Here is a 26,608-nt window from a genome sequence, read left to right as displayed (position 1 = left end):
GAGGCTTCTCCGCCTCCGGCTGCGACCGAGAAGGAGTGTTTCATAGTGGAGGAGTGAGTCAGTGTGTGGATCCTTAGATTAGTCACCTCTTCTTGAGGTGGATACCAAGTAAACCCTAGGTGTTAGCATTTTGGTTTGTTGTGTCTTTTATTCCGCTGCATATCATCAAGATGACGCAACCAACGAGCGCGCGACGAAACGCTATTCACCCCCCTCTAGCGGGCACATCGGTCCCAACATGAAGTGCATGGGATCAGATTCAAGGCTAGAGGCACCTTGAATGGGGTTGGAGGCGCCTCCAATGCCCTATAAAACAAGCTCTTGGCCAACCACTTAAAAAGAACCAAAAAATTACTCCAAGCTACAACTTATACGCTCAAAAGCTTGCCGCACTACTTCGACTTCCGACTACAATGCTGTGACGTTGCTTCAACAACTATGCTCTAGATCGAATTTTCACACCATTGGTATAATTTATATTACGCAGAATTGTAATAATTATTTTTATAAGTTCTTTGTAATCATCGAATTATTAGTGAATTGCCCAACGAAAGTGATCATTGATCTCGAGCCTTGGAGTAAGAGTCGTCACAGGTTCCGAACCAAGTAAAATAAAAAAGTATTAGCATTATTTTCTATTTCTGTTGCTTTTATTACTCTGAATATTTTTACGAAAAACATGAAAAGCCACGAGCGCTATTCACCCCTCCTCTAGCGCTTTCGATCCTATCATTACTGCACATTTATGATATATGACACATCCTTTTTCGAGACACGGGTAGAGTAGTGGAGGATATTGACAGTAAAATAAAGTTAGTTCGAGTAGGGCATCTGATCGGAAATCGAAGGAGAGCCTAAGATACAAAGGTCTAGTCAGTCAGACTTATAACTTCCTCCAACTAGATTTGAAGGAGAGACTTGTGATACGTTGTTGGGATTCAATTAAAGTCTCACATTGGAAAGATTTGGAAAAGATCATAGGGTTAAAAGGATGTAGGATATCTCCATTGGCATGAAGTCTTTTGAGAAGAGCTCAAGAGCAAAGTAATGAGGGCTTAAGCCCAAAGTGGACAATATCATGAAACATCCTTTGGGCACAACAAATGGTATCAAAATCATAGTCCAGACCAGATGTCATGTGCGATGGCCTTGAATAAAGTTAAGGGTAGGCCCAGGTAGATCAGGTTGACTGGATGCTTATGGGAAGACCCCGAAGCAGGTCATGGTGACTGGATACTCATGGGGAGGCCCGGGGCAGGTCAGGATAACTGAATGCTTGCGAGAAGGCTTGGAGCAAGTCAGGGTGACCGAATACTTACGGAGAGGAGAGTAGATCAGGGTGATCAGATACTTGCGAGGTGGCTCGGAGCAGGTCAGGATGATCGGATGCTTGTGGGAAGGCCCCGAAGCAGGTTAGGGTGACCGGATACTCATGAGGAGGTCCGGAGTAGGTTAGGATGACTAAATTCTTACGGGGAGACCTGGAGCAGGTCAGGGTGACTATATACTTGCGGGGAGGCGAGTAGGTAAGGGTGACCAGATGCTTGTGGGGAGGCACAGAGCAGGTCAGGATGACCGAATGCGGATGCTTGCGGGGAGGTCCGAAGTAGGTCAAGAGTAACTGAATGCTCATGAGAAGGCCCAGTGTAGGATCGGAAAGAACGCTAGGGGGGGGGGTTGAATAGCGATTGTCGAAAAATTTGAACTAAAACGAAGTTACGCAGCGGAAAATGGAAGAAACAAACAATGCTAACACAAATTGGTTTACTTGGTTCAGAGCCTTTGACGACTCCTACTCCAACGTTCACACTCGTCGAGTGCTTTCATTGGGCAATCCACTAATAGTTTGCAAAATGTGTTATAAGATAAGTACAGAAACAAAAAACAAGGTTATCAACAATAAGGAAAATATGAAAATCTGAGTCGCCAGTTGTCGGAGGAGCTTCACAGTGTTGTAGAAGCTTTTTTAGAGCATCGAGTAAGAAGGAAACTTGTCGCAATTGTTGTTCTGAAGCTCTGGGTTGAAGGCCTTTAAATAGGTTCATTCTGAGCGCCTGGAACCCCTCCGGGTGCCTGAACCACGTGGTTCGGCCAATTGACACGTTCCACGTCAACTTATGGATGATTTTTTAGTTTCGGGCGCCTGGACCGAGTCCAAGCGCTCGGATCGCCTGGGCACCCTCTGCACCCACTTGGCGAGCCTGCTTCGGTCACCCGAACCCTTTTCTTTAGCATCTTCCACCTGCAAGAAAAGGTTAGTCCAAGCAATCGAAAAATATATTTTACCTTGCAAAATAAAATTAGCATAACATGATAAAATGTGAGTATTAATTAGATCATGTCTCCACGAGACCAGGACCTAGTCAAGATCTCAACTTAGGTTTCCCAAATAGACCTAAGTTGGATCGACGCTTATAGTTCCCTCAACAGGGAATGTGTTCTCACTGGGTCTCTTCTCTATTTGCTTACCTTCACTTACCACTTGCAGTCACTTGACTTGCCTCTAACCCACTAGGTCTTCCTGCCAGTTGTCAGGTCCACAAACCCAACTAGACTTCGCCTGGTTGTCAGGTCCCGCAGACCCAACCAAACTTCTCGCCAGATATCAAGCCCCACGGACCTATCTGGACTTCGCACCAGCTATCGGGCCCCGTGGACCTAGTTAGATTTAAGCATGGTGTTAGGTCCCTCAAACTAGTCAACTCATGCACACTTGGTAAAGTAGTTAGACAAACAACAAATCTAACTTTAGCCTATTTGTCATACATCAAAACTAGATTATTAGTGTAACCTGCACCAACAATCTCTCCTTTTTTGATGTAATGATTATCCACGTTAAAGTTAGAAAAATACAATAAAGTAATAAAGCAGACAAAGTAGCATTAAGCATGAAATTTTAAAATGGATCGATTTTTTCTAACCTAACCCACTATCCTCCCCCTTTGGCATACATCAGACAAGATAAATGCATAGGGCATAAAATAAATATTTAGCAAAGAGGATTTTTGCAACCTTAGTTTTTCAAACAAGGTTTCAAACAATGATGTCAAGTACTTTAAATAGTTCTGAAAACTAGTGTTTAAAAACCTAACAACTTCAAATAGAAAGTGCTTATCTTTGGAAAGAAAAATTTTGGAAGTAATGTTTAAAAAAAACTTTATTCAAATAAGTTCAAAGAATGCAAATGTTTTTCAAGAGAGTTTTCAAAAAAATATTAAAAACATGTTTGAATGCATAATTTAATAAGAGGTTTGCAAAGGATAAGTTAAAGCAATTTTCAAAAACATTTTCTAAGTTATCCATTTTCAAGGTAATTTTATAATGTTTAAAAAGTTTAGTTTCTTTAGATTTTCAAATTTTCTAATTATTTTGAAAAACATTTTCAAAGAGAAACAAATTAGTTTTGAAACATTTCATATTTTTCAAACAAGATTCAACAAAGCATGTTATAAAGATTATTATATATTTTTAGACAAATTTTAGAAGAGTTTTTTTTTAAATCAACGTTTCAAAGAAATTTAACAAATTAATTTTAAAAATATTATCAAAATATATTTCAGAATAAAGCGAAAATATTTTTTAAAATAATGTTAAAGAAAAATTTTTTAAGAAAGATTTTCAATATATGTTTGAAAAGAAATTCAAGGTAATTTTACAGAAAAGATTTAAGAAAGATTTTCAAAGTGGAAGAAAAATGTTCCAAAAAAAATGATTTAATTTTTCAAAAACTTTATTAAAGAAAATAATTGTTTGTAAGTTGTAAATTTTTTATTTTTTTTAAAAAAATTTGACATCAATGTTTTCAACATATTTCCAAAATAATTGAACCCTTTCTCTCCCTTAACTTAACACTCCCCCTTAAATTGTACTAGGGTTGGACATATTAAATCGAACACATTTTTAAGGCCCTTACTCCCTCTTAACGTAAGTACCTTCTAGTTATCTTTGTTAGCAACAAGGATATCTATCTTAGTGCTTAGGGAATTTACTATTTGTAACACAAATGTTCATCAAATATATCATTTACACCTTTATGATTGTTCACTTAAGTTTGATTAGTCATTAATCAAAAAAATAACCTTAGATTTAGGTGTATTAAGTTAAAATTAAATTTTAGGTTAAATAAAATAATTTATTATTAATTCAATAATAGTTAATCATTATCAATGATTTATTAATTAACTTTTACTTGACTCAATTCAATAATTTAATACTTATTTGATTAAAATAACTTATATTTCATATTAACTGATTGAGTTAATTAACTAATGAATGAAAGTATTAGTTTTAATTTTAAGTTTTGATTAGGTTTAACTTAAACAAATTATTGATTAAAATTAAGTTAGGATTAACTAAGTTGTAAGTTTGAATTAATTCATAGTTAAATTTGTTAAAGTTAGTAAACAAGTTAAAATTCAATTTGAGTCAATATTTAATTAAAGTAAAATTAAGATTTTTGATTAACGTTGAAATTAAAGTTGATTAAGTTAAATTAAAGTTAAGCAATAATTAACTTGTAAATTCAAGTTTGATTTAAAGTGTATTAAAGTAAAGTTAATGTATTAATTTGATCAGATTAGGGTACTAATCAAGTAAGTTAAATCTTAAATAAAGTTAGACTGAATAATTAAATTTTAATTATTTACTTATTAATTACTTAATTGAGTTTAAAGTTTAAGTTAATTGAATTTTTATTGTTTGTTAATAAAGATTTTAAAGTTTCAAGTTAAGTGTTTTCATTTTTTTTTAAATTTTTTTTAAGGGATTATTAAAAGAATTTTATAAAGGATTATTAAAAGGATTTTTAAAAAGAATTTTGAAAATAAATTTTAAAAGAATGTTTAAAATAATTTTTAAAGGATTTTTAAAAGAATTTTAAAAATAAATAAAAGGATTTTTAAAATAATTTTTTTAAAGGATTTATAAAAATAATTTTTTAAAATAATTTTTAAAGGATTTTTAAAAGGATTTTAAAATTATTTTTAAAAGGATTTTGAAAATAATTTTAAAAACAATTTTGTAATTAATTTTTTAAATGTTTTTTAAAAGAATTTTTTAAAGGATTTTTAAAAGAATTTTTTAAAGGATTTTTTAAAATAATTTTTTTAAAATAATTTTATAAAATAATTATTTAAAATAATTTTTAAAAGAATTTTTAAATGGATTTTAAAAGTATTTTTAAAAGAATTTTTTATAATAAATTTTAAAGGATTTTTAAAAGAATTTTTATAGGATTTTTAAAAGAATTTTTTAAAATAAATTTTTAAAGGATTTTACAAGTATTTTTAAAATAATTTTTAAAAGGATTTTTAAAATAATATTTTAAAAGTATTTTAAAAAAAAATTTCAGATAATTTTTAAAGGATTTTTTAAAAAAATTTTAAATTTTTTTTAAAATAATTTTAAATGGATTTTAAAAGTATTTTTAAAAGAATTTTCAAAATAATTTTTAAGATATTTTTTTAAACAATTTTTAAAAGAATTATTTAAAAGGATTTTAAATTATTTTTAAAAGGATTTTTAAATTAATATATTTAAATTATTTTTAAAAGGATTTTGAAAATAATTTTTAAAATATTTTAATTAATATATGTTTAATTAAATTTTGATTTTAGTAGGTAATTTAATTATTATTGGTATTTAATTTTATTTAATTTAATTCTTATTTAATTTTAATTTATTTCTTGTTTAATTTTAATTGAATCCTTTTTCATCTCACCCAGTTTAAGTGTTTAGACAAAGCGATCCTATGATTTTGTGAGATGAGTTAAATTAAATTTCAGGATTTGGTTTAATTTGTGTTAAATTGAAGTTTAACTTTGGGTTGAACAAATAAGTATTCTTTGGATAAATTTCTAAACTATGACGAGTCGCCTGAATATTTTTAGAGTAACTACACCTTCAAGGCTTTTCAAATAGTTCTATTCACCGAACTTAATAATAATACTTTGGTCTGACCAGCTATGATTGGTAAGGGGTAGTTTTAGTTAGTTTTACTAAGCAAAATGCACTAGGTCAAAGTCATATCTTCTTAGACATTCATAGACATAGTTTCCCTAACCTAGTATCACCCAAAACTTCTCCAGTGCTATTTTTCAAGTTAAACTTTTGTCCCTTTTTGATCTGGTCCTAATTACCCTTCCGAGTAAACTATTATTTTGAAGGTGCCAACTAATTTGGAGTCTCCCCCTGAATTATTAAACTTTTAGTTTATGTTGATTTGGGTTGGTTCTTCTTGCTTGGTTAGACAAGCTTTAGGAACCCTTTCTTTAACTTGTTAAGTTTAATTTAATTAAGTTTTAGTTAAGGTTTAATTAATTGTAGTTTAGGTTAAATTTATGTTTTTAATTTTGAATTAATTAAATTGATTAAATTGTCCTTATTTAAAGGAGTGTATTTAATATTTAAATTTCTTTCAATTTAATTTTATTAAGTCAATTGAGTTATCTCTCTTTAAGAGATTATTTTTAATGCTTAAGTTTTTATTAATTTTTAATTTAGAATTAGTTAACTTGTTTGAATTATATTTCTTCAAAGGTTTATCTTTAATGTTTAACTTTTTATTAATTGTTAATTTTGAATTTGTTAGATTATTTTTGTTAAAGATGTTATCTTTAATATTTAATTTTAAATTTGTTAAATTTAGTTTTGATTTTATCAGAGTGTTTTATTTTATCCTAATATATTCTTTGTCTTTTAAGTTTATATTATAAGTTGAATTTATTAGATTAGTTTTATTTATATTATTATCTTTAAGATTTAAATTTTTGTTAATTAAATTACATTGGTTTTGGATAAGATTTTCTAGATTGATATTATTTAGATTGTCAAATATTTTACTAAGATGTGTATTAATTTTATCTAGATCTTTTTATTCATTTTTAAGTTTTGAATTTATTGAATTAGTTATTTCTAAAATTTTATTTAATTTTAATTTTTTTGAATAATTAATTTAGTTGAATTGATTTGGTCAATGTTCTATTTGACCAAGTCAAAGTTAATGTTGATTTGATCTAAGTCTTTATTGACTTGATCAGAATCTGGATTATTTTATAGTTTTGAATTTGAATCACGTAAATCTAGATTATCATGAACCATATTTGGGATAATTTCATATTTATCTAACTTATCATCATATCATGCACATTATTTAAACTACTACTGATAAGGGTATTTTGGTAAATTATACTAACCTTAAGCGCATCCCCTAATTCAGTAGGCTTCTCCGTTGGATTTGACTCAAGTTTGAATTCACTTTTAACTTGATTCTCTAGCTCCATCGGCTCCTCGTGAAGGTTGGTTAGTCGAGTCCAGAACTCATAGACATCTCGGTGTTCTCCAATTCTGCATATAATTTCATTAGGTAATAATTTTATAATTAAATTTATTACCTTTCTATTGGCTTCTGTGTTTTGGATTGATCGCCTCAATGCGCTATGCCACTATCGAAGTCGTTCATAAGGATGAAGCATTCCATCTGCATCTTCCACAGATTGAATTCGTACCTCTTGTGCATCTTATATGGCGGTGGTTCGTGGATGCTCCATCTTTCTTGATGAGACATTGGTATACTTGCAAAAAAAAAAAATATGAACAAGAAGTAATTTCCAAGACTTTGTCTTGGGGTAAGTAGTGTGGGAGATAAGGAAATAAGGACGTTTCATCAATTTCAAAAATAATAATAAAAAAATAAAAAAGTATTATGACAAGGTTTGTTAAATAAGTTATTTCACAAATTCTAACTAATATTGAAAAAATGAAAGTGAATTTTTTTAAAAAAAATTAGAGGGAAAAAATGAAAGGCGTAAGAATAATTTTTAATAAAAAATGATATATAATTTTTTCTTTTAAAAAGGAACCTTCTTTGCCTGATTGGTGGTTGCACTAATTCAGAGTGGAACTTGGCTCTGATACCACTTATAGAATCAGAAAGGGCACTAGATGGGGGGGGGGGGGGGGGGGGAAGGTGAATAGCGATCGTTCAAAATTTGAATTAAAACGAAGTTACGCAGTGGAAAATGGAAGAAACAAACAACGCTAACACAAGTTGGTTTTACTTGGTTCAGTTCGACGACTCCTACTCCAAGACCCGCATTCGCCGAGTATTTTCGTTGGGCAATCCACTAATAGTTCGCAAAATGTGTTACAAGATTAGTATAGGAACAAAAAATAAGGTTACCGACAACAAGGAAAATATGAAAATCTGAGCCGCCGATTGTCGGAGGAGCTTCACAGTGTCGCAGGAGTTTTTTTTGGAGCACCGAGCAAGAAGCAAACTTGTCGCAATTGTTATTCTAAAGCTCCGGGTCAAAGACCTTTAAATAAGTCCATTCCGAGTGCCTATAACCCCTCCGGGTGCCTGAACCACCTGGCTTGGCCAATTGACGCGCTCCACGTCAGCTTGTGGATGATTTTCGGTTCCGGGCACCTGGACCGAGTTTAGGCACCCGGATCACTTGGGCGCCCTCGGCACCTACTGGGCGTGCCTACTCCAGGTGCCCGGACCCTTTTCTTCAGCATCTCCCATCTGCAAGAAAAAGTTAGTTCAGGCAATCAAAAAATATATTTTACTCTACAAAACAGAGTTAGCACAGCATAATAAAATGCGAGTATTAATTAGATCTTGTCTTTATGAGACCAGGACCTAGTCAAGATCTCAACTTATGTTTCTCAAATGGATCTAAGTTGGATCGACGCCTACAATTCCCTCAATGGGGAACACGTCCTCACTGATCTCTCCTCCAGTTGTTTACCTTCACTTACCACTTGCAGTCACTTGACTTACCTTTGACCCACCGGGTCTTCTCGCCAATTGTCAGGTCCACATACCCAACTAAAGGTTGTTAGGTCCCGCGGACCCAACCGGACTTCCCCCAGATATCGGGCCCCGCGGACCTATCTGGACTTTACACAAGCTATTGGACCCCGCGAACCTAGCTGGATTTCAGCCTGGTGTCATGTCCCTTAGACCAGTCAACTCCTGCACACTTGGTAAAGTAGTTAGACAAATAACACATCTAACTTTAGCCTATTTGTCATATATCAAAATAAGATTATTAGTGCAACCTGCACCAACACTCGGACCATGAGAGTAATTATGGTCTTTCATTTGAGGGGAGGATTGTTTGTTGGGTTTTTCGGGCCGCGAAAACCGCTTTTCGCGTCGCGGAAACCCCGAATCACCCAAAGCCGTAGATCCGTGCAAGGAAAACCGAACGAAAATTACGAGAACGAGTTTCAAAACATTGATCTACAGTAGATCTACAAAGGAAAAACCTTATACCTTCGAAGCGTGCCCTTCGCTTATCCCGCTCGTTTAAGGTACGCCGGATCTCGAGAGTGTCAACGTAGACACTCCTCTAATGATATCCACACGAACAAGGAGTGTCTCCCACACTCAAAGGATGGAGAAGAGAGCCCCAAGTGTGCTAGCACTTTCTCTAGGGCTCTCGGATGGGAAATGGAAAGGAAGAAAAGAAGAAGGTACAAAAGAAATCTTATACACTCACTAGTAGTATCCTTCCTTTGTGACCTTCACCTTTCCTTTGCTCTTGGATTCACTCAACCACCTTTCTCATCCATGGAAGTGCACGGCACCAGCAAGAGAAAAGAGGAAGAGAGCTAGGAGGAAGAAGAAACAATTACACCACTTCAATAGCCATAAAACAATGAAACCTCCTTTCATTATGTGGTCGGCCACACATGGGTAACCCCCTCATTTAATGTGGCCGGCCACATTAAATGGAGGATTGTAACCTCCTTGACAACTAGGAGATGATGTGGCTGCCATGTAGGATGAGTCATCCTCCATGAAGTGGTAATTCATCAAGTCAAACTTGATGTTTCAACTTCCCATTTTGGTCAAGTCAAAATTGACCAAATATCTTCCATGTTGAGTTGCATTCATTCTTTGATTCAAGTCAATTTTAATTTAATGAATCTCAATTCATTAATATAAATTGACTCAATGAATCAAATTTAAATTAGACTCATTCAACAATTGAATCTAATTGAGTCTAACTCAATAAGTCTAATTCGAATCCAATCTTTGGTGCATCATATGAACCTAATCCAATTGGTTCATCATATGAACCTAATCTCCATCCACTTGTTCTTTGTGTGTGACCCAATAGGTTCTTGTAACGTTGGCAATGTTTCTAAACTCCTTTAGAAACATAAGCAATGAGCGGCATCTAGCAATACATCATTGCTACCCAAGTTACAAGAATGTTGAGATCCAACATCACCTTGTGACTACTAATTGTGACTCCTCACAATATGTGACAAGTGTCCTTCTATCCTAGACATCTAGATTGATCAATATGAGGCATAGACCGTGTCATCCTCTGATCAATCTAAATCTTGAACTCCAAGTAGACTCACTCAATCAAATGAGCTCAACATCTAATGTTGACTCATTTGGGCATGGCCATGCACTTAGTGGTCTCACTCTATCAAGAATAGCGATGTCGCTCCCGTCATATGGGAGGGATAGATGCCATCTACATCACTCACATCCCTCTGCATAATTCGTTATATACCCAGTAATCGCCTTTATAGTCCACCCAGTTACGGGTGACGTTTGACGAAACCAAAGTACATAACTCCTTATGTAGGGATCCATGGTGACTTCAGGTCTAAGGACTAATAGTCATACTAATAGCCACATGAGAAAGTATATGACACTCATATAACGATCCATGATACTTTCTCATGGCGGGTCATTCAGTATACATTCTCCAATGTATACCCATGTGTCAGCTTGATATCTCTATATCCATGACTTGTGAGATCAAGTCATCGAACTGACCTACATGCTAGTCTTATTGCATTAACATTGTCCCTGAATGTTAATACTCGACTAGGAATGATTTAGAGTAGTGTTCCCTATATCATCTCACTATCGATTCAACTAATCGATTGATATAGGTATGAACCTTCTACTCAAGGACGCTATTATACTTAGTCTATTTGGCACTAATACAAATAAGTATAATAACCAAACAAATGCCTTTATTAATATACAAGAATATGATATACATGAGTCCATACAATCATCAAATGATTGGCTCTAGGGCTCTAACTAACATTGTTGGGGTTCAATCAAAGTCAATCACACATTACCTAGGGTTACCTTCCTAGGGTTGTCTAGCTTCACTCATTAGGACTTCCATTGTCTGACTTCACTTATCAGGACTTCCTCCACCTAACTTCACTCATTAGGACTCGATTTCACTCACTAGGACTTCCAGCACCTAGCTTCACTCACTAGGACCCGACTTCACTCACCAGGACTTCCAACACCTAGCTTCACTCACTAGGGCCCACCTTCACTCACCAGGACTTCCAGCACCTAGCTTCACTAACTAGGACCCGCCTTCACTCACTAGGACTTCGAGCACTTAGCTTCATTCACTAGGGCTCGACTTCACTAACCAGGGCTCCCACTTGCCTAACATGTAGTTAGGACTTCTCACTTACCTATCCTTCAGTTAGGACTTACCCTTGCTAGTCATCTAGTCCTGAATATACTACTCTTTTCCAAACATCAAGTCCTGTTTAGATTAACCCTTAGTCAAACTGACCAGACTTAGGTGCATTGTCAAACATCGAAACCCTAGAGGTCAATTGCACCAACAGACACAACTCCTCAAAGCCGATCGAACGTTAAAAGGTCAGATCCTCTCAGTTCCCGAGTGGCTTAGATCTACCGGATAATTAGTTCATCCTGCACCATTCCAAGCCCGCTAAGAGTCCTACCTCCCCTCAACAATCTCATGAATGCTCAGCTTCTCACTCTGGTTGGATATGATAGCACACTAGGTCCGAGAGGACTTCAACAACGCCAATTCCGCTAAAGGAATGTTACTTGGGGCCCATTAGTGCCTAAAACTCTTTGGAGGTCCATTCAGGTCCAAATTCCTCATTTATGAATTCACAAGGTTTTTTCTTAAGCGACACATGCCCATTATTAAAGGATATCAATTAAAGGCCTATTAAGCCATTTGGCCTTTCAGCCCACTATTTCATTTAATGCCACACAGAAGTCTGTCATAAAATCTCCGAAATGCATCTTTGCAACCCATATTTAGACATCCCTACCAAATCTACGAAGGGACGACCAAGTACTATTGGGCGTGGGGATAAGACAAAGTATAATAGAGGTTATATTATCATAATGAGATGCCTTGGGCCAAAGGCAAAGGTGCATATAAGGGGTCCCTTCTCCACGCGCAGGTAAGCTCTCCAACATTTTCATTGTTCATTATTATTATCTTTATCGTTACTCGAATTTAGCCTCCAATTGAATTGAGTGTTGGAGTGACTGTGCTAGGGACCCCTCCTTGACCTGTCTATTGACGTTTTCTCCTCTCTTTGCTTTCTCTGCCGCACAGGTTAGCTCGAAGCTTTGGAGTTTTCTAGTTCAAAGGTCTTCTTACTGTCAGTGTGCATGCCACCTCATCAGCAGTGCATCTTCATCGATTTCAAACAAGATCAAGAGCCCCACCTCTGCATCTGCGTCATTGCCTCGGGGGTTAATGTCAGGAAGGGCTACCTTGTTACGAACAAACTAAGGACTGTGATTGTCATAATTTTCTTAAAACAGAGTTTTCCCCTCTTTGACGGTGTTTAGAATTTTGAATAAATGTTAAATCACCTTAGCAATCAAGTATGAATTGTTATACCACTTAGAGGTTTCAGCGGATTGTTCTCCCTTGACGATTGAGAAAATCAATTTGAATTTTGTCTCGAAATTCAGGAACACTTAAATACGTACCATTTAAGTATAAACACTTTCTAGTCGCGGGATAGCATCGCACATGTATACAATCTACAACATATTTACGAAAACAAAGTATTCTATGACAATTTTTGGATGACACAATAAATTTATGCGACGATAAATAACACTTTTGTAACGGCTTTGATAGTCACAGAAGCTTAGAATCCCTTGTAAGGATTTTTTTTTTTTAATTTCTTAGAGTTAAGCAATGCACGATGATTTTTATTATTATTATTAACCCAAATATAGGTGTGCCCTATCGGCCCTTTTTTTTTCACTATCATTTTTTGTCTGAAAAAAACTTTTATGCATCAAATATTGCCCTTGCTTTTGCATGCCTTGAAGTTGGCCTTTCTAAATATAGATATATTCTCCAAGAACAGATATTCTAAATTCAACGCAAATTGAACGAGTAGCATCCATTGATACATTGTAAGAGGAAACTCCAAACTTAGCAAAAAATGCAATCTCAAGTACTCCTTACCTTCCTTGAAAATTCTTCCATTTTAGTTAGGATCAAGTTTGTTGTTGTTTGACCCAGTGGACCGTATTTCTGATCGATCCACAGGGTCAAATTAAGCATCTGATTCTTGCTTAGCTTCAGAATTTGATCGTTCTTCTCAGAGGTTTTCTTTTCTTTCTCTTTTTCTCTACATGGAGTATTGAGTAGATTCACAGGCCGGCATGATGGGCTGCTTCTGTTTCAAACCACCCACCCAGGAAAGGTTACCTTCAAAAGCGGAAACAGCAGAAGGGAACGCTCTTGCTTCCCTTGTCAATGATCTTATAATTGAATCAGGTATTTCTCGATGCATCATTACATATCAGTTGTCGTTGCCTTTTCATTATTGATGGCTTTGATAAAATCTTGTCCTGTGCTCTAAAAGGACAAAACATCATAAGCTTGTGCAGTTCTTTAATTTGACGGAATCGAACTGTGCAGATACAGACAAACATAAATTTGTAGCTGACAAGATCTTACAGATAAGCAAGGGCCGCAATCCTGCTCGTGCTTTCACGTTCCCTGAACTTTCAGCAGCGACTGGTGAATTCAAAGAAGAACGTCTTTTAGGTGAAGGTGGATTTGGTAGAGTTTACAAAGGGCACCACGAGGGTCGAGTATGACAAAAAAAACTTCATTGTTTTTTTCTTCAACAGAGTGGATTTGTGATTATGGTTCTTATTCAACTTCTACAGGATATAGCTGTCAAACAACTGGAAAAGCATGGTCTACAGGGAAATAGAGAGTTCCATGTGGAAGTACTGATGCTCAGTCTGCTCCATCACCCAAACCTCGTCAATTTGATTGGCTACTGTGCTGATGGAGATCAAAGAATTCTAGTTTATGAGTACATGCCACAGGGTTCACTGGAGGATCATCTTTTAAGTAGTTATTAAGACTCTCTCATGATGTATTTAACTTGCTAGAAAAGACAAGATTAACAATGAACATTTACAGATCTTTCCCCAAACGAGAAGCCATTGGACTGGGTTACAAGAATGAAAATAGCTGAAGGTGCTGCTAAAGGCCTAGAGTACTTGCATGATATTGCAAATCCTCCAGTAATCTTTCGAGATCTCAAAGCATCTAACATTCTTCTTCACCAAAATTACAATGTGAAATTATCTGACTTTGGGCTAGCTAAAGTCGGTCCAATTGGAGATAAGACTCATGTATCGACAAGGGTGATGGGGACTTATGGCTATTGTGCTCCAGAATATGTGCTGACAGGACAATTAACAAAGATGTCTGATGTATATAGTTTTGGTGTTGTGTTTCTCGAGATAATAACGGGAAGGAGAGCAATTGATACATCAAAACCATCAAGTGAGCAACATCTTATTCAATGGGTAAGTTAATAGTATACTTTCACCTGTTTTTGAGTATCAACTTTGAACTCAATTAATCAGGTAAAATAATCTGTGATGTCGTTTGTGCAGGCAGAACCGCTTTTTAAAAACAAGAAGAGGTTTATAGAAATGGCGGATCCATTACTAGAAGGGAAGTTCCCACTGAAAGGCTTTTACCAAGCTCTTGCAATTGCAGCATTGTGTCTACAAGAAGAAGCAAACAACCGCCCACTGATTAGCGATGTCGTAACTGCCCTCCGGTACGTAGCTACTTCACCAAATGATTCTGGTGAAACATCCAACGTTGCAGAAATGTGATATCATTATGGCTGTAAGCGAACAAGGCAGTGGAATCACAAATGTATAGCAAGGAAGACACTTTTCATTCCCAGGGAGACAAGGAAGAAAGACGTAATGTAACACTTATTCATGATAACACTCATATAGTAGGGTTCCATATCCAAACATTAAGGTAGTTTCTCTATGCTGTTTTGCTGATTTCTATGGAAATATAGGATTTCATTTATTCTTTGAAGTTCTTATGCTAGACATTTGCTCCTGTACCACTTACTAAAAGCTAATGCTGCATCCAGAAATGGTAAAAGATTTAGGGAATGAAAAAAACAAAAAAAAAAATCCTATGATAATAGTTTTTACTTGAGTTTAAGTTTAATTTTCTTTCTGTCAGTATTCATGATTTTAAGATACGAGCTTAATTTCTCTAAGAATATCGATAGATGTGTTGAAAGGAAGCACTATGCATTTTGCTTAGAGTTTAACAGTTTGAGAAACAATTGAAATTCTCTTAGAATAATAAAAAAAGAAACAATTGCAAGAGATAAAACAATGGCAAACAGTTAGCCATGTTTCAGATAATTACATTGATTGTTTTAACTCTTGTATCTCTTTTTTTAGCCTTCATATTATTAGAAAGCTAGCCGGTAGTAAACATGATGTTTGCAGGAAAAATTGTGAAATTAAACAACCAAAACTTAAATTTTGTTCCGTTAAGTATAGCCTCAATCTAAATTAAAGAGAAGGTAAAATAGGCTCTTCTCATTGAAAGAAATGCAAAGAGGAGTGATCACTCAGACAAACTATTTCACCAACACGACCAAATTAACAACAAAAGGTGATGACCAAGACAACGAGGAAATTAAATAGACGTCTGTTGCACGGTGGCAAAGGACACAGCAAACATTACAAGGAACATTAATTGGTGATAGATATTAATTATAACTACTAGCAGTAGAACTCCTTCAAAACCCAGAGGTGGTATAGAAACACATGCGCATGTAGTAATTAACTGAGACATGTAAAGTCAATACCCGAACCAACCCTCCTTGCATAGTGGTGCGAGGACGACGTCTTTGTTGCTTAATTCCGACACCACACGGCAAGGCAAGCACGAGGTGCGTTCTTGACTCCCAAAGGTGAAGCACTATAATCACCGTTCCAGCTACCACCCCTTCTCCTGCACATTTCATCAAACACTCGGTGTTCATGGACATGCATCCCGCAGCTGGCGAATAGCGTTGGATTATTAAGGCAAGCACTTGGATCTTACATAAATACGGTCTTAGTGGTGGATGATCTCGCCGGCGACGGACGCCTTGATGCGTTCGACGGTGCAGGCGATGAGACTGTTGACGGTGGCGACGGAGCCGAGGGAGAGCTTGGCGGTGGGGGTGGAGTCGACGAGGATCTGGAAGGCGACGGTGAGGAGGGAGCCGCCGGAGCCCACCTCCTCGACCACGGCGCCAGCTGCTCCGGCGGAGGCTGGGCCGTCGGGCAGGATGGCGAAGCCAGAGGGGAGGAGGGCCACGTAATCGGGGTCGCCGCCGTTGAGGACGACGTTCATGGCCATGACGTCGACAGGGGCGTAAATGACGTAAGATCCTGTCACATCGGTGCAGCTTTCCTGCAGTATCAGCATGTTGCTCTGGTTCGAGTTCGAGCTCTGCTTCCATACAAAAAGCACAACAATCCACAACCATATCAACTATCAATCACGAAATCTAATCAACAAAACAAAAAATCGTGTTCAGCTAATGAATGAATTACATTGACCCGGAGAAGAGAGACGCAGTTGCCTTGATCCTGGCCATTGGCGATGTGAGCCATTTCCTGAACAACTCCGCCATTGGAGAGTATATCCCACTGCAAGAAATTTAATCAGTCCTAGCAGTCACAAAACTTAAATTCCAAGATTATATTGGTCGTAAACTTAAATTGCGTGCCTCGCTGCGGGTGGTTTCGTCGCGGAGGAAGTCGAAGACGCGTTTGGGAGGGACGGGGAGCCAGAAGGAGGTGGCGGCGTTGAGGACGATGCCCGGCGGCCTGCCGGGGTCGTCCACGCTTTTCCTCGTCATTACGCGCACGTCCTCCGCCCCGCTCCCCGACAACGTCGTCCACTGGTGCGTCGTCGACGCGCTCACGCCGCCGCAGAAGCTCATCACCATCCGCTCCGCCAGCTTCAACATGCTCTTCCGTCCTCCGGCGCTCGTTATCACTACAATATTGGCACTACATAATACTGCATCTCGATAATAATTATCCACACTAAAAAATTCCGATTTAATCAAAACAATTACCACCGATCTCAGTAGTGGGGATGTTGCTAGCCATGACGCTGGCAAGCCGCTCGCATTGGCGGTCCAAAGTGCTGACCCATCTCTTCGCGCCGAACGCCAAACCCGAGTTAACCAGAGGCTTGTAAATGTTATGGACCGACCGGTCGTCCACCTCCACGTGCTCCACCCAAGTCACCTGCGCGTCCATGAATAATAAAATAATATTTGGTAAATTATTTGCATTTTTTTATTTTAAAAAACTGTATTTATAATTAATTTTACCTTAGAGTAGCCGTTGGGCATCTCTTGGATCAAGCAGCCTGAGGGCCTTCTCCGGCACTTAGAAACCGGGCTGGGCCGTAGGCTGTCCAGGGAAACATCGACCACGGCCCAAGTCCCGTCAGGATGCTGCTTGCAGTATCTCACGAAGAGGCTCTCCCTTGTGGGCACAAGTGGAGAAGGGACTTGGAACTCGGCTGACATCTGAAACCATCACAAAGTAGGACAATTAAGCAAACAAGAGTTTGATTTGATCATGTGGCAAAAACTTACATTATCGCAATATATAGAAATAGTTGATTTGAAAAACAATTAGCCAAAATAGCTTATGAACATTAATATATATATATACCACTTGCAAAGCTCCATTGTAATTGCCTGCCACTCCAGTTGATAGCACTTCGATTGTCATAGCCTTCGACACAATCCCCGCAAACACATTTGACCATTGGTTCTAATCAAACACATTAATCCATAATTAAATTCTTAATTTAATTAACTGCAAAATCTGATTAATGAATGAATGAATTAAAGAATTACCACATCCATGAACATCTCTACCACGTTCATCTGGTTCATGATCACCACCGCCGTCTCCCGCGACGCCTCCGACTTGAGCCCGAACGGCTTCGGTCCGATTCCTCTCGGGAACACCTGAGCATACTCCTCCTCGTTCAGCGCCTCCCCGCAAGAATTCATGCCGTCCGGAAACAACCACAGCGGCTCGTTGAGCTGAGCCATCCGGATGAGCTCCTCCATCGCCGCCACCGCCAGCTCCACCACCACCGGCTTATCCATTATCTCACTCTGTCCTCCTGCCGGCACGCTACGAAGCAGCTCCCCGACTGCCCCTGCAGCCCCGAAAACTTCTCCGACACCGTACCCTAGATCCAAAGGCGACCGTGAGGACGTCGGAGAAAGCAGAGGATACGACGCCGCTGCGCCTATTGACATCGGTTTGCCGACGTACTTGGCGGCGATCCCCGATATCCTATCAATCTGCACATGAATAGCAAACGCGCGTTAAGCTCATGTAAACGTATACAATTTTAATTATTCAACACATGCATGAATCGTATACTACTTCTTCATGAAGACGAGCGTTTTCGATGCGGAGGTGGTGTTCGTCGAAGGACATCTCGCCGAGGGCGGCTGGGCCACCGCAGTTAGGGCAGGAGGCGTTGCTGAGGGCCTCCTTGTACCTCATGTTCTCGGCGCGCAGCTTTTCATTCTCCGCACGCAGCCCGCTGTTCTCATGCCGCTCATGTTGATTCTGATATTCACACGAACACACACACCCACACAAAAGGAAAAAAAATTGCATGATGCGAATCAGAAACAGGAAATTTAAATCGCAAAAGAAAGAGGAGACTATAAATAAATAAATAAACATATATGCCTTCATTTGAGTGCGCTTGTTCTGGAACCAGAACTTGACTTGGAGAGGCTCGAGCCCAAGCTCTCTACTCAGCTCCTTTCTCTGCTTGTCATCTGGGTGAGGGCATTCCTTGAAGAATCTGAAACAGAGTTATAGAATTTCATTAACCAAATGAGGGCGAAGATCTGATTTGATAATCGATCACAGAGAAGGAAACAAAACATTTGGCATGTGTACGAATTATTACGCTTCCATCTCCTGGATCTGATGCTGGGTGTGTCGGTGGTAGCGTTTCTTGCGGGGCCGCGTGTTCTGATCCTGGTCGTCGCCGGAGGCGCCCTCTATGTTCTCGCTGCCGCCGGATTTGCTCTCGAAGTCGGCCTCCGCCCGCGCCATCTCGCTCTCCCCCGTCATCGTCGTTGGCGCCATATCCACGAACTGGTTCCCGTGCTGGTACTGCAGCGGCGGGATCTGCAGTTCCCCTTCTAACAAATTCGGCTACAAAATAAAAACACTCGGATCGTGTACAGATCAAAGTTCCAAAATTTGCCAATTTCAAAGGAGGAGAGAGAGCTTTCTCTCTCTCTCAAATATTCAAGTGCAAAGTAACAAAAACCCTGAACACATGGACAACAATGCCTTGCCTCCAATTTAATTTAAGGAATTGACAGAAGAACAGATTAATTAGGATATACAGCAGCAGCAACAGCAACAACAAAAAAGAAACCAAACTCAGAAAATTAAATAGTTGAGTTACTGCTAATTAAATAATCGATTAGTTGGTACCTGGCTGAGGGACAAGACTGAGGAGGAGCCAAAGCTTGTGCCTGCGTTCCTCCCCATCATGGAAGCTGCTGCTTGTCTCGCTGGTATCATGATTCCCACAGGCATATTTCTCTCGACCAAACCCTAATTCATCCCCCCTCCCTCTCTCTCCTTCTCTTTCAAACAAGAAACCTCAAAAAGGAGAGAGATGCGCGAGCAGTAGTCAACTTCAAAGAATTACTTCTTCCCATGACGACGACGACGAAGATGATGATGAAGAAGAAGAATAGTAAATACAAGAAGGTGTATATGTTAGTAGTAGTACGCTCTAACTAGTGCATGCGGCTTTCTTCCTGATCTCTAACTTTTTCTCTTGCGTTGGAGAGAAAGGGAGAGAGGAAAGGGAAGATATGCCATGAGAAGCTAAGGGGGATCTGAGGAGTAGAAGGGGGGAGAAAGGGAAAGAGAGAAAGAGCAGGTGGGAAGGCAAAGGAAGAGGTGGGGAGTTATTGCACAGCGTATAGAGAGGGTGCAATTGCATTTATTGAGAGGGTGGTGTAATTAGGGTTGAGAGAGAGTGTGTGATGGAGAGAGGAGAGAGAAAGAGGAGTCTCTGTGTTGGCTTTAAATTTTTCCACAGGATGGGTATAAGGTGAAAGGGACCATATATATTATTGGTCTTGTATTCATACTTGAGAATTATATCAACAAACTCTAAAGCTAGAGATCCATTGATTAATTAATTAATTTAATAAATTCAATTCACCATGTATTTGACTGTCATTGATTTTGCATTGCCCCTAGTACTTAACTGAAAAAAATGATTAGTTAAAGTTTTAAAAATGTCTACATTCTAATACTAATCTTGACAAAGTTTAAGTCATACTTTTAGCAAGAATCAAAAACATAATTTTGATTAGTTTAGTCTGTAATCACTCAAAATTATGACATAAAGATAGAGACTTTATGAGTGCCTATACTTTCGTAAATCGGATATTTGACGTTATTTTAGAATTATATTTGCAAGTCTCATCATTTGTGGGGCTGAGCCGGTCATTTCTAGGATTAGTTAGTTACCTAGAGTAACAACAACAACAAAAAAGTATCATCATTTGTGAAATATCATTGAAATATATATTTATTATTTTTGTAATTTTTTTTCTTTAGAGAATTAATTTGTAGTTTAGAATTCATTAGTAGCATAAATTACATCAATCTACAATTAAGTTGTTTTTTTACTCTATATATTAACAAAATGCTAACTTTATCCTATTATTTCATCAATTTAATAAAATACAAGCATCTTAAACAAATTTTCTTCTCAACTATTAAATTTCCTTAGAAAATTGTTCTCAATCTCATTACACATTTTTTACTTTATGATATTCTTAGGTTAGAACGGAAAAAACGCTTCTTGTTGTTGTATAGAATGGAAGTGTCAAAATGAGATGAATAAGTCTATCAATTTGAGAATATCTTATATATTTTTCAGTTGTGATCAAAACTAAAAATAATTATAATATTGTTGATATATACTAATTCTCATATATACCGTTCCTTTCACTTTCTAAACATCTAAAGTAACGCTTCTATTTTTGTCATCAAATTCATTGCAAAAGTTAAAAAATCGATAATTATACTCAATTTATCCTTCATAATAATGTGAAGGATATCATTTTATAAGATGCCCCTATCATCTTTATAGCTTCTTTGATAAGAATCATATCTAATTATATTTTTCAAATGGCTACTACTTGAATCAATACAAGAGTCACCAAATGATACAACCAAAAATGTGTCCAAAGATAACCATTCATTTATGATGAAGTATGTAGCTATCTAACAACTCATATACATGTATGCGTACTCTCATGAATACCAACCTCACAACAAAATGATCACTGTCAAATATAGAACTCCAAACAAACAACCAATTAATCGAGTCCACCATGTGTAGGAGGCAGTCTAATGCATCATACCGTTTATCACCCTTAGCTGATCTATCAAAATATCAGCATGTAACCATCTATCATCCATCTATCCATGCTCCTAACCTCCCATCGCCACCAATGTCTATGCACCCCCACTAAGTATCTTTGACTCACTATAAAGTGTTATTTTTTTTTATTTATCTATACAATTTCAAACTCATCAATTATAAGCATTTCTTTAATATTGGTTGCTTGAGCAAATTAAACGTTCATGATGCTTAAAGAAAGAAACAATCAATTACCAATTCATGATAAGTGTTAAAAAGAAAGGTCAATATAAATAAGTCTTTCTTTTTTATGAAAGGGGAGGTATAATTAATTTCAAAGCTAATTGAAGGTGATGGACAAAACAATAGACATAATATGCAAACATAACTCTCTAGCATTATTAGTACATGACTAAGTAGCATGATGCAACTTGATAACATCACTTTATTACAAGTATTTTTAATGTAAGAGGACCCGAGCTTTCAGAAGCCCTAACTTTTAATTTAGATTGAACCTGTAATGATCCAGTCTTGATCCAAAATGCATTTTAAAGTTATTTCGGAGTCTCCAATTTTTTTTTTCCTTTTTGTTAAGATTTTTTTTCTATTAGGATTTTTCCATTTTTTACATCTTAGGGTGCAGGGTCTTTTAAAATAATTGTTTAGTTGATGTTAGGGATCATCTTTTATTTTAATTTAATATATTTCGATTAAACCTAAAGACGACTTCTCTACGTTTGACAATTTCTTATCTATTAGGGTCGATTTGTAGCTAGAGGGGAGGGGAGGGGAGGGGAGGGGAGGGGGGTGAATAGCTCGTTGCGTCCGTTTGCTTGCTTCATGATGATGATATGCAGTGGATAGAACTTGAAGCAAAACTCACAATGCTAATATAAGGATTTACTTGGTATCCACTTAAAGAAGAGATGACTAATCCAAGGATCCACACATGACACACTCTCCACTAAGAACAACACTTCTTCTCGGTAACTACCGAAGGCGGATAAGCCTTGTACAACCTCTCAATACAACAAGAAGATAAGAAGAAGCGAATACAAAGAAAATCTTACAAGATTTACACAAATGAAACCCTAGCTAGCTTCTGTTGGTGCAACGGGCGGCAAGAGGGAAGGGGTGAATTGTCTAAAACAAAAAAAAAAATACCCTTCTCATTCTTTCAACTCTTAAGGTGCAACAATAATAAATAAAAATAAAAGAATAGAATTAAAGAAGATACTCAGGGATTGACTTGGTTACAACCTAGGTGGTTGTTAATCCAAGGCGGTTGAAAAGCTCAGTCAGAATCTCCTTCTCTGAAGGAGGAGAAGCCTTTTACACAATAAAAGCTTAAGTAGTTGTTAGGAAATTAGTACAAGAGTTGATGATTAATTCCCTAGCTCCAGGGCCCTTTTTATAAGGCCTGGAATCTCTATCTTCGACTTGAGGGCGTCTCTCATAAGCATGGAGGGTGCCTCCAACGTGATATTTGGATAAAGTTTTATCCAAATACGAAAAGATCACTTTGACTGGTTTGAGGGCGCCCTCAATGCTATGGAGGGCACCCTCAATGCTGCATCGTATAAATAGCTCCAGCTTCTCTTTGGATCTTCCGCTGCTCCGTTCGCTTGGGTGATTGCGGCCAACCGAAATAGGGCTCACCTGAACCCAATTTTCGACCTTCTCCTTAAGCAGGCTTCCGCTCCGGCTTCTCGTCCCTCGAGCGTAGCGTACGTTCTTCTCGTCCATCGGTGTACTTTTCTGCAGCTCTTTCGTCCCTCGGATGCACCGAGCCCGTCGACTCCCTTCCCGTGCTGCCCTTCTCGTCAACTGCGTCTTCCACTCGACTTCCTATGCTCCTAAGCTCCTGCACACTTAGACACAGGAATCAAAATCAAATAGGACCTAACCTAACTTGGTTGATCACCTCAAAACAACCACGGGGTCTAACAATCTCCCGTTTTTTGATGTGCATCAACCCAAGTTCAAGTTAGGGTAATAACAGACAAGTAGTAAAAAATATTTTAAGTATAAAGTTTGCAATAAAAGAAATTGCAACAAAATTGATTTTAGAATTTTTTTTAATTTTAACTCCCCAAACTTATACCTATTTCTCCTCCTTTGATCACATAAAAAAAAGACAGGGTATAAATAAAATAAGTTTCAAAAAAATTTTCTGAGTTATGAAATTTTTAAATAATTGACAACGATTTAAAAGCATTATCTTAATCAATTTGTCAATTAAATATTCAATTCGATAATCGGCTTCTAAGCTATGGCGAGGCACTAGGCCTTCTTGGTTATTGGATCATCAACCACTTCTAGACAAAGCTTTTTAAGGAATTTAAATATTTCATTTTTTTGAAAGTTTTAAATTAAAAAAATTTAAACTAAGTACGATTTCGGAACCCAATATAAGTTCCTTCCTACTGGGTTGGTTAAATATCTTGGGGGGGGGGGTACATATTCTCTAGGTATTCTTCTAAGTTGTCATTGATATTTTCTAATGTACCAGTTTAACTTTTCATAAATTCTAAGTTTTGATTTTTGAGAGTTATTTGCATAAATTCCATAAATTCGATAAGCATGCATTTATTTTCAAACTTTCAATTTGCATTTTTAATTTATTATTTTCTGAATTTAAATTATCTAGCTATCTTTTTAAATCAGCAATTTCTTTTTCTGAATTCACTAAATCTTTTGTAAGAATCTTGATAAACTTAAAAGACTACTTAGGAGATACAGCACGTACCTCACTTACCTCAATTTCTGATGCTCCCCCTTCATCGCAGCTTTCTTCTTCTGATCCTCCCCTACCTCGATGTTCATCTCCGAGCTTGTCTCATCTTCTACTTAGTGATTTGCTGTTATGGCAAGTCTGACGTAGGCTTCGACTTCAGATTCGAAGGGCGACGAATCATCCCACATGGCTTGGAGGTTATGTTTAGGCCGAGCTAGTTTCTTGTTCTTTTCCTTATCTTTGCTCTTCAGTTTTGGGCAGTCATCTTTGATATGCCCTTCTTCATTACAGTTGTAGCAACGGGGTCGTCTTTTTATTTCGATATTGCTTTCTCGACTGTGATTTAAATTTATTAGTTTTAATAAATTTATTGAACTTTCTTACCAGTAGAGCCACTTCATTTTCATCGATCGATGCTTCGGAGTCAGGATCACCCATCTTGGCTTTTAGGGCTATATTAAGATTTGACTTTTTTTATTTCTTTAGGTTCTGCAATTCGAGATTCATGAAGTTCAAAAGTAGAAAACAAATTTTCTAGCGTACTTACCTCAAAATCCTTAGAGATGTAGTATGTATCTACTAAGGAAGCTCATTCTGAAGTTCTCGGGAAGGTGTTGAGCATATACCGAATTGAATCTCGATTTGTTACTGATTCTCCAAGATTATTTAGTTGAGTAATCAGTTCCTTGATTCGTGTTTGGAGTTGCGCTACCTTTTCTCCATTGTTCATCCTCAGGTTTGTTAGCTGGGTTCGGAGAATGTCTCGCCTTGCTAACTTTGCTTCCGAGGTGCCTTCGTAGAGTTCTAGGAACTTCTCCCAGAGATCTTTGGCGGAGTCATAGCTGCCAATTTGATTGACCTCCTGGGGTGGAAGAACACTGAGTAGATAAAACTCTGCTTTGTCATTCGCCATGAAATCGGCTTGCTCCTTCTTCGTCCATTGGTATTCTTCTTTATCTTTTGGAACTACAAAGCCGTATTTCATTATTAACAGAATTTCAAAATTTGTTTTGCAAAATACCTCCATCCAGCGTTTCCATTGTTCGAAGTCTCCGTCGAATTTTGGAGGATGAATGCTTACATCGGCCATCGTCTTGATCTTGATGCTTCAGTCGGCGGTTAGTCCTTCTGAGGCGGTTGGGCTCTGATACTAATTTTGGTGCAGCGGGCCGGCAAGAGGGAGGGGTGAATTATCTGAAATAAAAAAAATACCCTCCTCGTTCTTTCAACTCTTAATGTGAAATAATAATAAATAAAAATAAAAGAACAGAATTAAAGAAGAGACTCAGGGATTGACTTGGTTACAACCTAGGTGGTTGTTAATCCAAGGCGGTTGAAAATGTTGGAACGCTAAGGTTGTTTTGGTGTGATTAACAAGTTAAGTTAGATTCTGTGTGTTTTTAATCTTGTGTCTAAGTGTGCAGGAGTTTAGGAGCACAGGTAGTCGAGCGGAAGACGCAACTAGCGAGAAAGACGACATGTAGTGCATCCTAGGGACGAGGTGCTGCGGAAGAGTACACCAGCGGACGAGAAGGAAGCGTGCGATGGTTCCGAGGGACGAGAAGCCGGAGCGGAAGACTACTCGGGGAGCAAGAAACACAGCTAGCGAGAAGGTCGGCACGGGGTGCGACTGAGGGATGAAGACTGCGGATGAGTACGCTGGCGGACGAGAAGGAAGCACGCGACGATTCCGAGGGACGAGAAGCCGGAGCGGAAACTTGCTCGAGAAGACCGGAAGTTGGGTTCGGGTGAGCCCTATTTCGGATGACAGAGATCACCCAAGCGAACGAAACCGGAGTGGAAGACCCGGACCGAGGCGAGTGGACCCGGAGCAGAGGGCCCGGACTGAAAAAGTCAACTCCTGTTGACTTTGGGCTTTCGGGCACTCAGAACAGTCTGGGGCGCCCCGACCAAAATTATATCCAGATCTCAGTCAAATCGAGATCTGTGCGTTGGGGATAAAGTTTTATCCCCCTAGGACACCCGGAACACTTCGGGGCACGCCGACCAAGGCTATAAATACAGCCTTGGTCTAGAAGCTTTCAATCAACTCAAGCAATTCATTTCCAACACTTGTACGCTTCATTTCTAGATTAGCTTCGTTGTTTTTGCGCTTCACTGCTGTAAGAGACTTCTCCGCCTGAAGGAGTATTTAGTGCTACACTTTCTTTGGATTAACATCCTCCCCGGTTGTAACCAAGTAAAAATCCTCTTGCCTCTTCTTTTACTTTTCGTCTATTTAATTATTATGCAAGTGTTAGTT

General features: G+C 37.8%; 2 protein-coding genes across 2 annotated transcripts; one reads left to right on the top strand and one right to left on the bottom strand.

Moving 5' to 3' along the window:
- Positions 1-13,266: 13,266 nt before the first annotated feature.
- LOC122042862 (probable serine/threonine-protein kinase PBL23) lies at positions 13,267-15,642 on the top strand. The gene is made up of 5 exons (XM_042603212.1): positions 13,267-13,583; positions 13,728-13,903; positions 13,982-14,171; positions 14,244-14,635; positions 14,726-15,642. Exons 1-5 carry the CDS (start codon positions 13,469-13,471, stop codon positions 14,951-14,953), a joined length of 1,101 nt encoding a protein of 366 aa, XP_042459146.1. The 5' UTR covers positions 13,267-13,468; the 3' UTR covers positions 14,954-15,642.
- Positions 15,643-15,768: 126 nt separating this feature from the next.
- On the bottom strand, positions 15,769-20,139 carry LOC122042861 (homeobox-leucine zipper protein ROC2-like). Its single transcript, XM_042603211.1, has 12 exons — positions 19,652-20,139; positions 19,113-19,363; positions 18,887-19,004; positions 18,572-18,760; positions 18,028-18,486; positions 17,840-17,941; positions 17,491-17,691; positions 17,230-17,404; positions 16,876-17,147; positions 16,700-16,795; positions 16,203-16,595; positions 15,769-16,109 (listed from the first exon to the last, which is right to left on the bottom strand). The coding sequence occupies exons 1-11, from the start codon at positions 19,754-19,756 to the stop codon at positions 16,215-16,217; spliced, it is 2,349 nt and encodes a 782-aa protein (XP_042459145.1). The 5' UTR covers positions 19,757-20,139; the 3' UTR covers positions 15,769-16,109; positions 16,203-16,214.
- Positions 20,140-26,608: the final 6,469 nt, after the last annotated feature.

This window comes from Zingiber officinale, chromosome 2A (assembly GCF_018446385.1).
Source record: "Zingiber officinale cultivar Zhangliang chromosome 2A, Zo_v1.1, whole genome shotgun sequence".
NCBI classification, from domain to species: domain Eukaryota; kingdom Viridiplantae; phylum Streptophyta; class Magnoliopsida; order Zingiberales; family Zingiberaceae; genus Zingiber; species Zingiber officinale.
Note: the sequence above shows the minus strand (reverse complement) of the source record. Positions and strands in the feature narration are given on the sequence as shown.

Excerpts from the sequence above, each read along its gene's own strand:
- LOC122042862 (XM_042603212.1), top strand. The coding sequence starts at position 13,469 with ATGATGGGCTGCTTCTGTTTCAAACCACCCACCCAGGAAAGGTTACCT. Across the intron at positions 13,904-13,981 it reads AAGGGCACCACGAGGGTCGA|GATATAGCTGTCAAACAACT; the intron begins GTATGACAAAAA and ends CAACTTCTACAG. Across the intron at positions 14,172-14,243 it reads ACTGGAGGATCATCTTTTAA|ATCTTTCCCCAAACGAGAAG; the intron begins GTAGTTATTAAG and ends GAACATTTACAG.
- LOC122042861 (XM_042603211.1), bottom strand. The coding sequence starts at position 19,756 with ATGCCTGTGGGAATCATGATACCAGCGAGACAAGCAGCAGCTTCCATG. Across the intron at positions 19,364-19,651 it reads CAGTCTTGTCCCTCAGCCAG|CCGAATTTGTTAGAAGGGGA; the intron begins GTACCAACTAAT and ends TTTATTTTGTAG. Across the intron at positions 16,596-16,699 it reads TCTCTCTTCTCCGGGTCAAT|AGCTCGAACTCGAACCAGAG; the intron begins GTAATTCATTCA and ends GTATGGAAGCAG.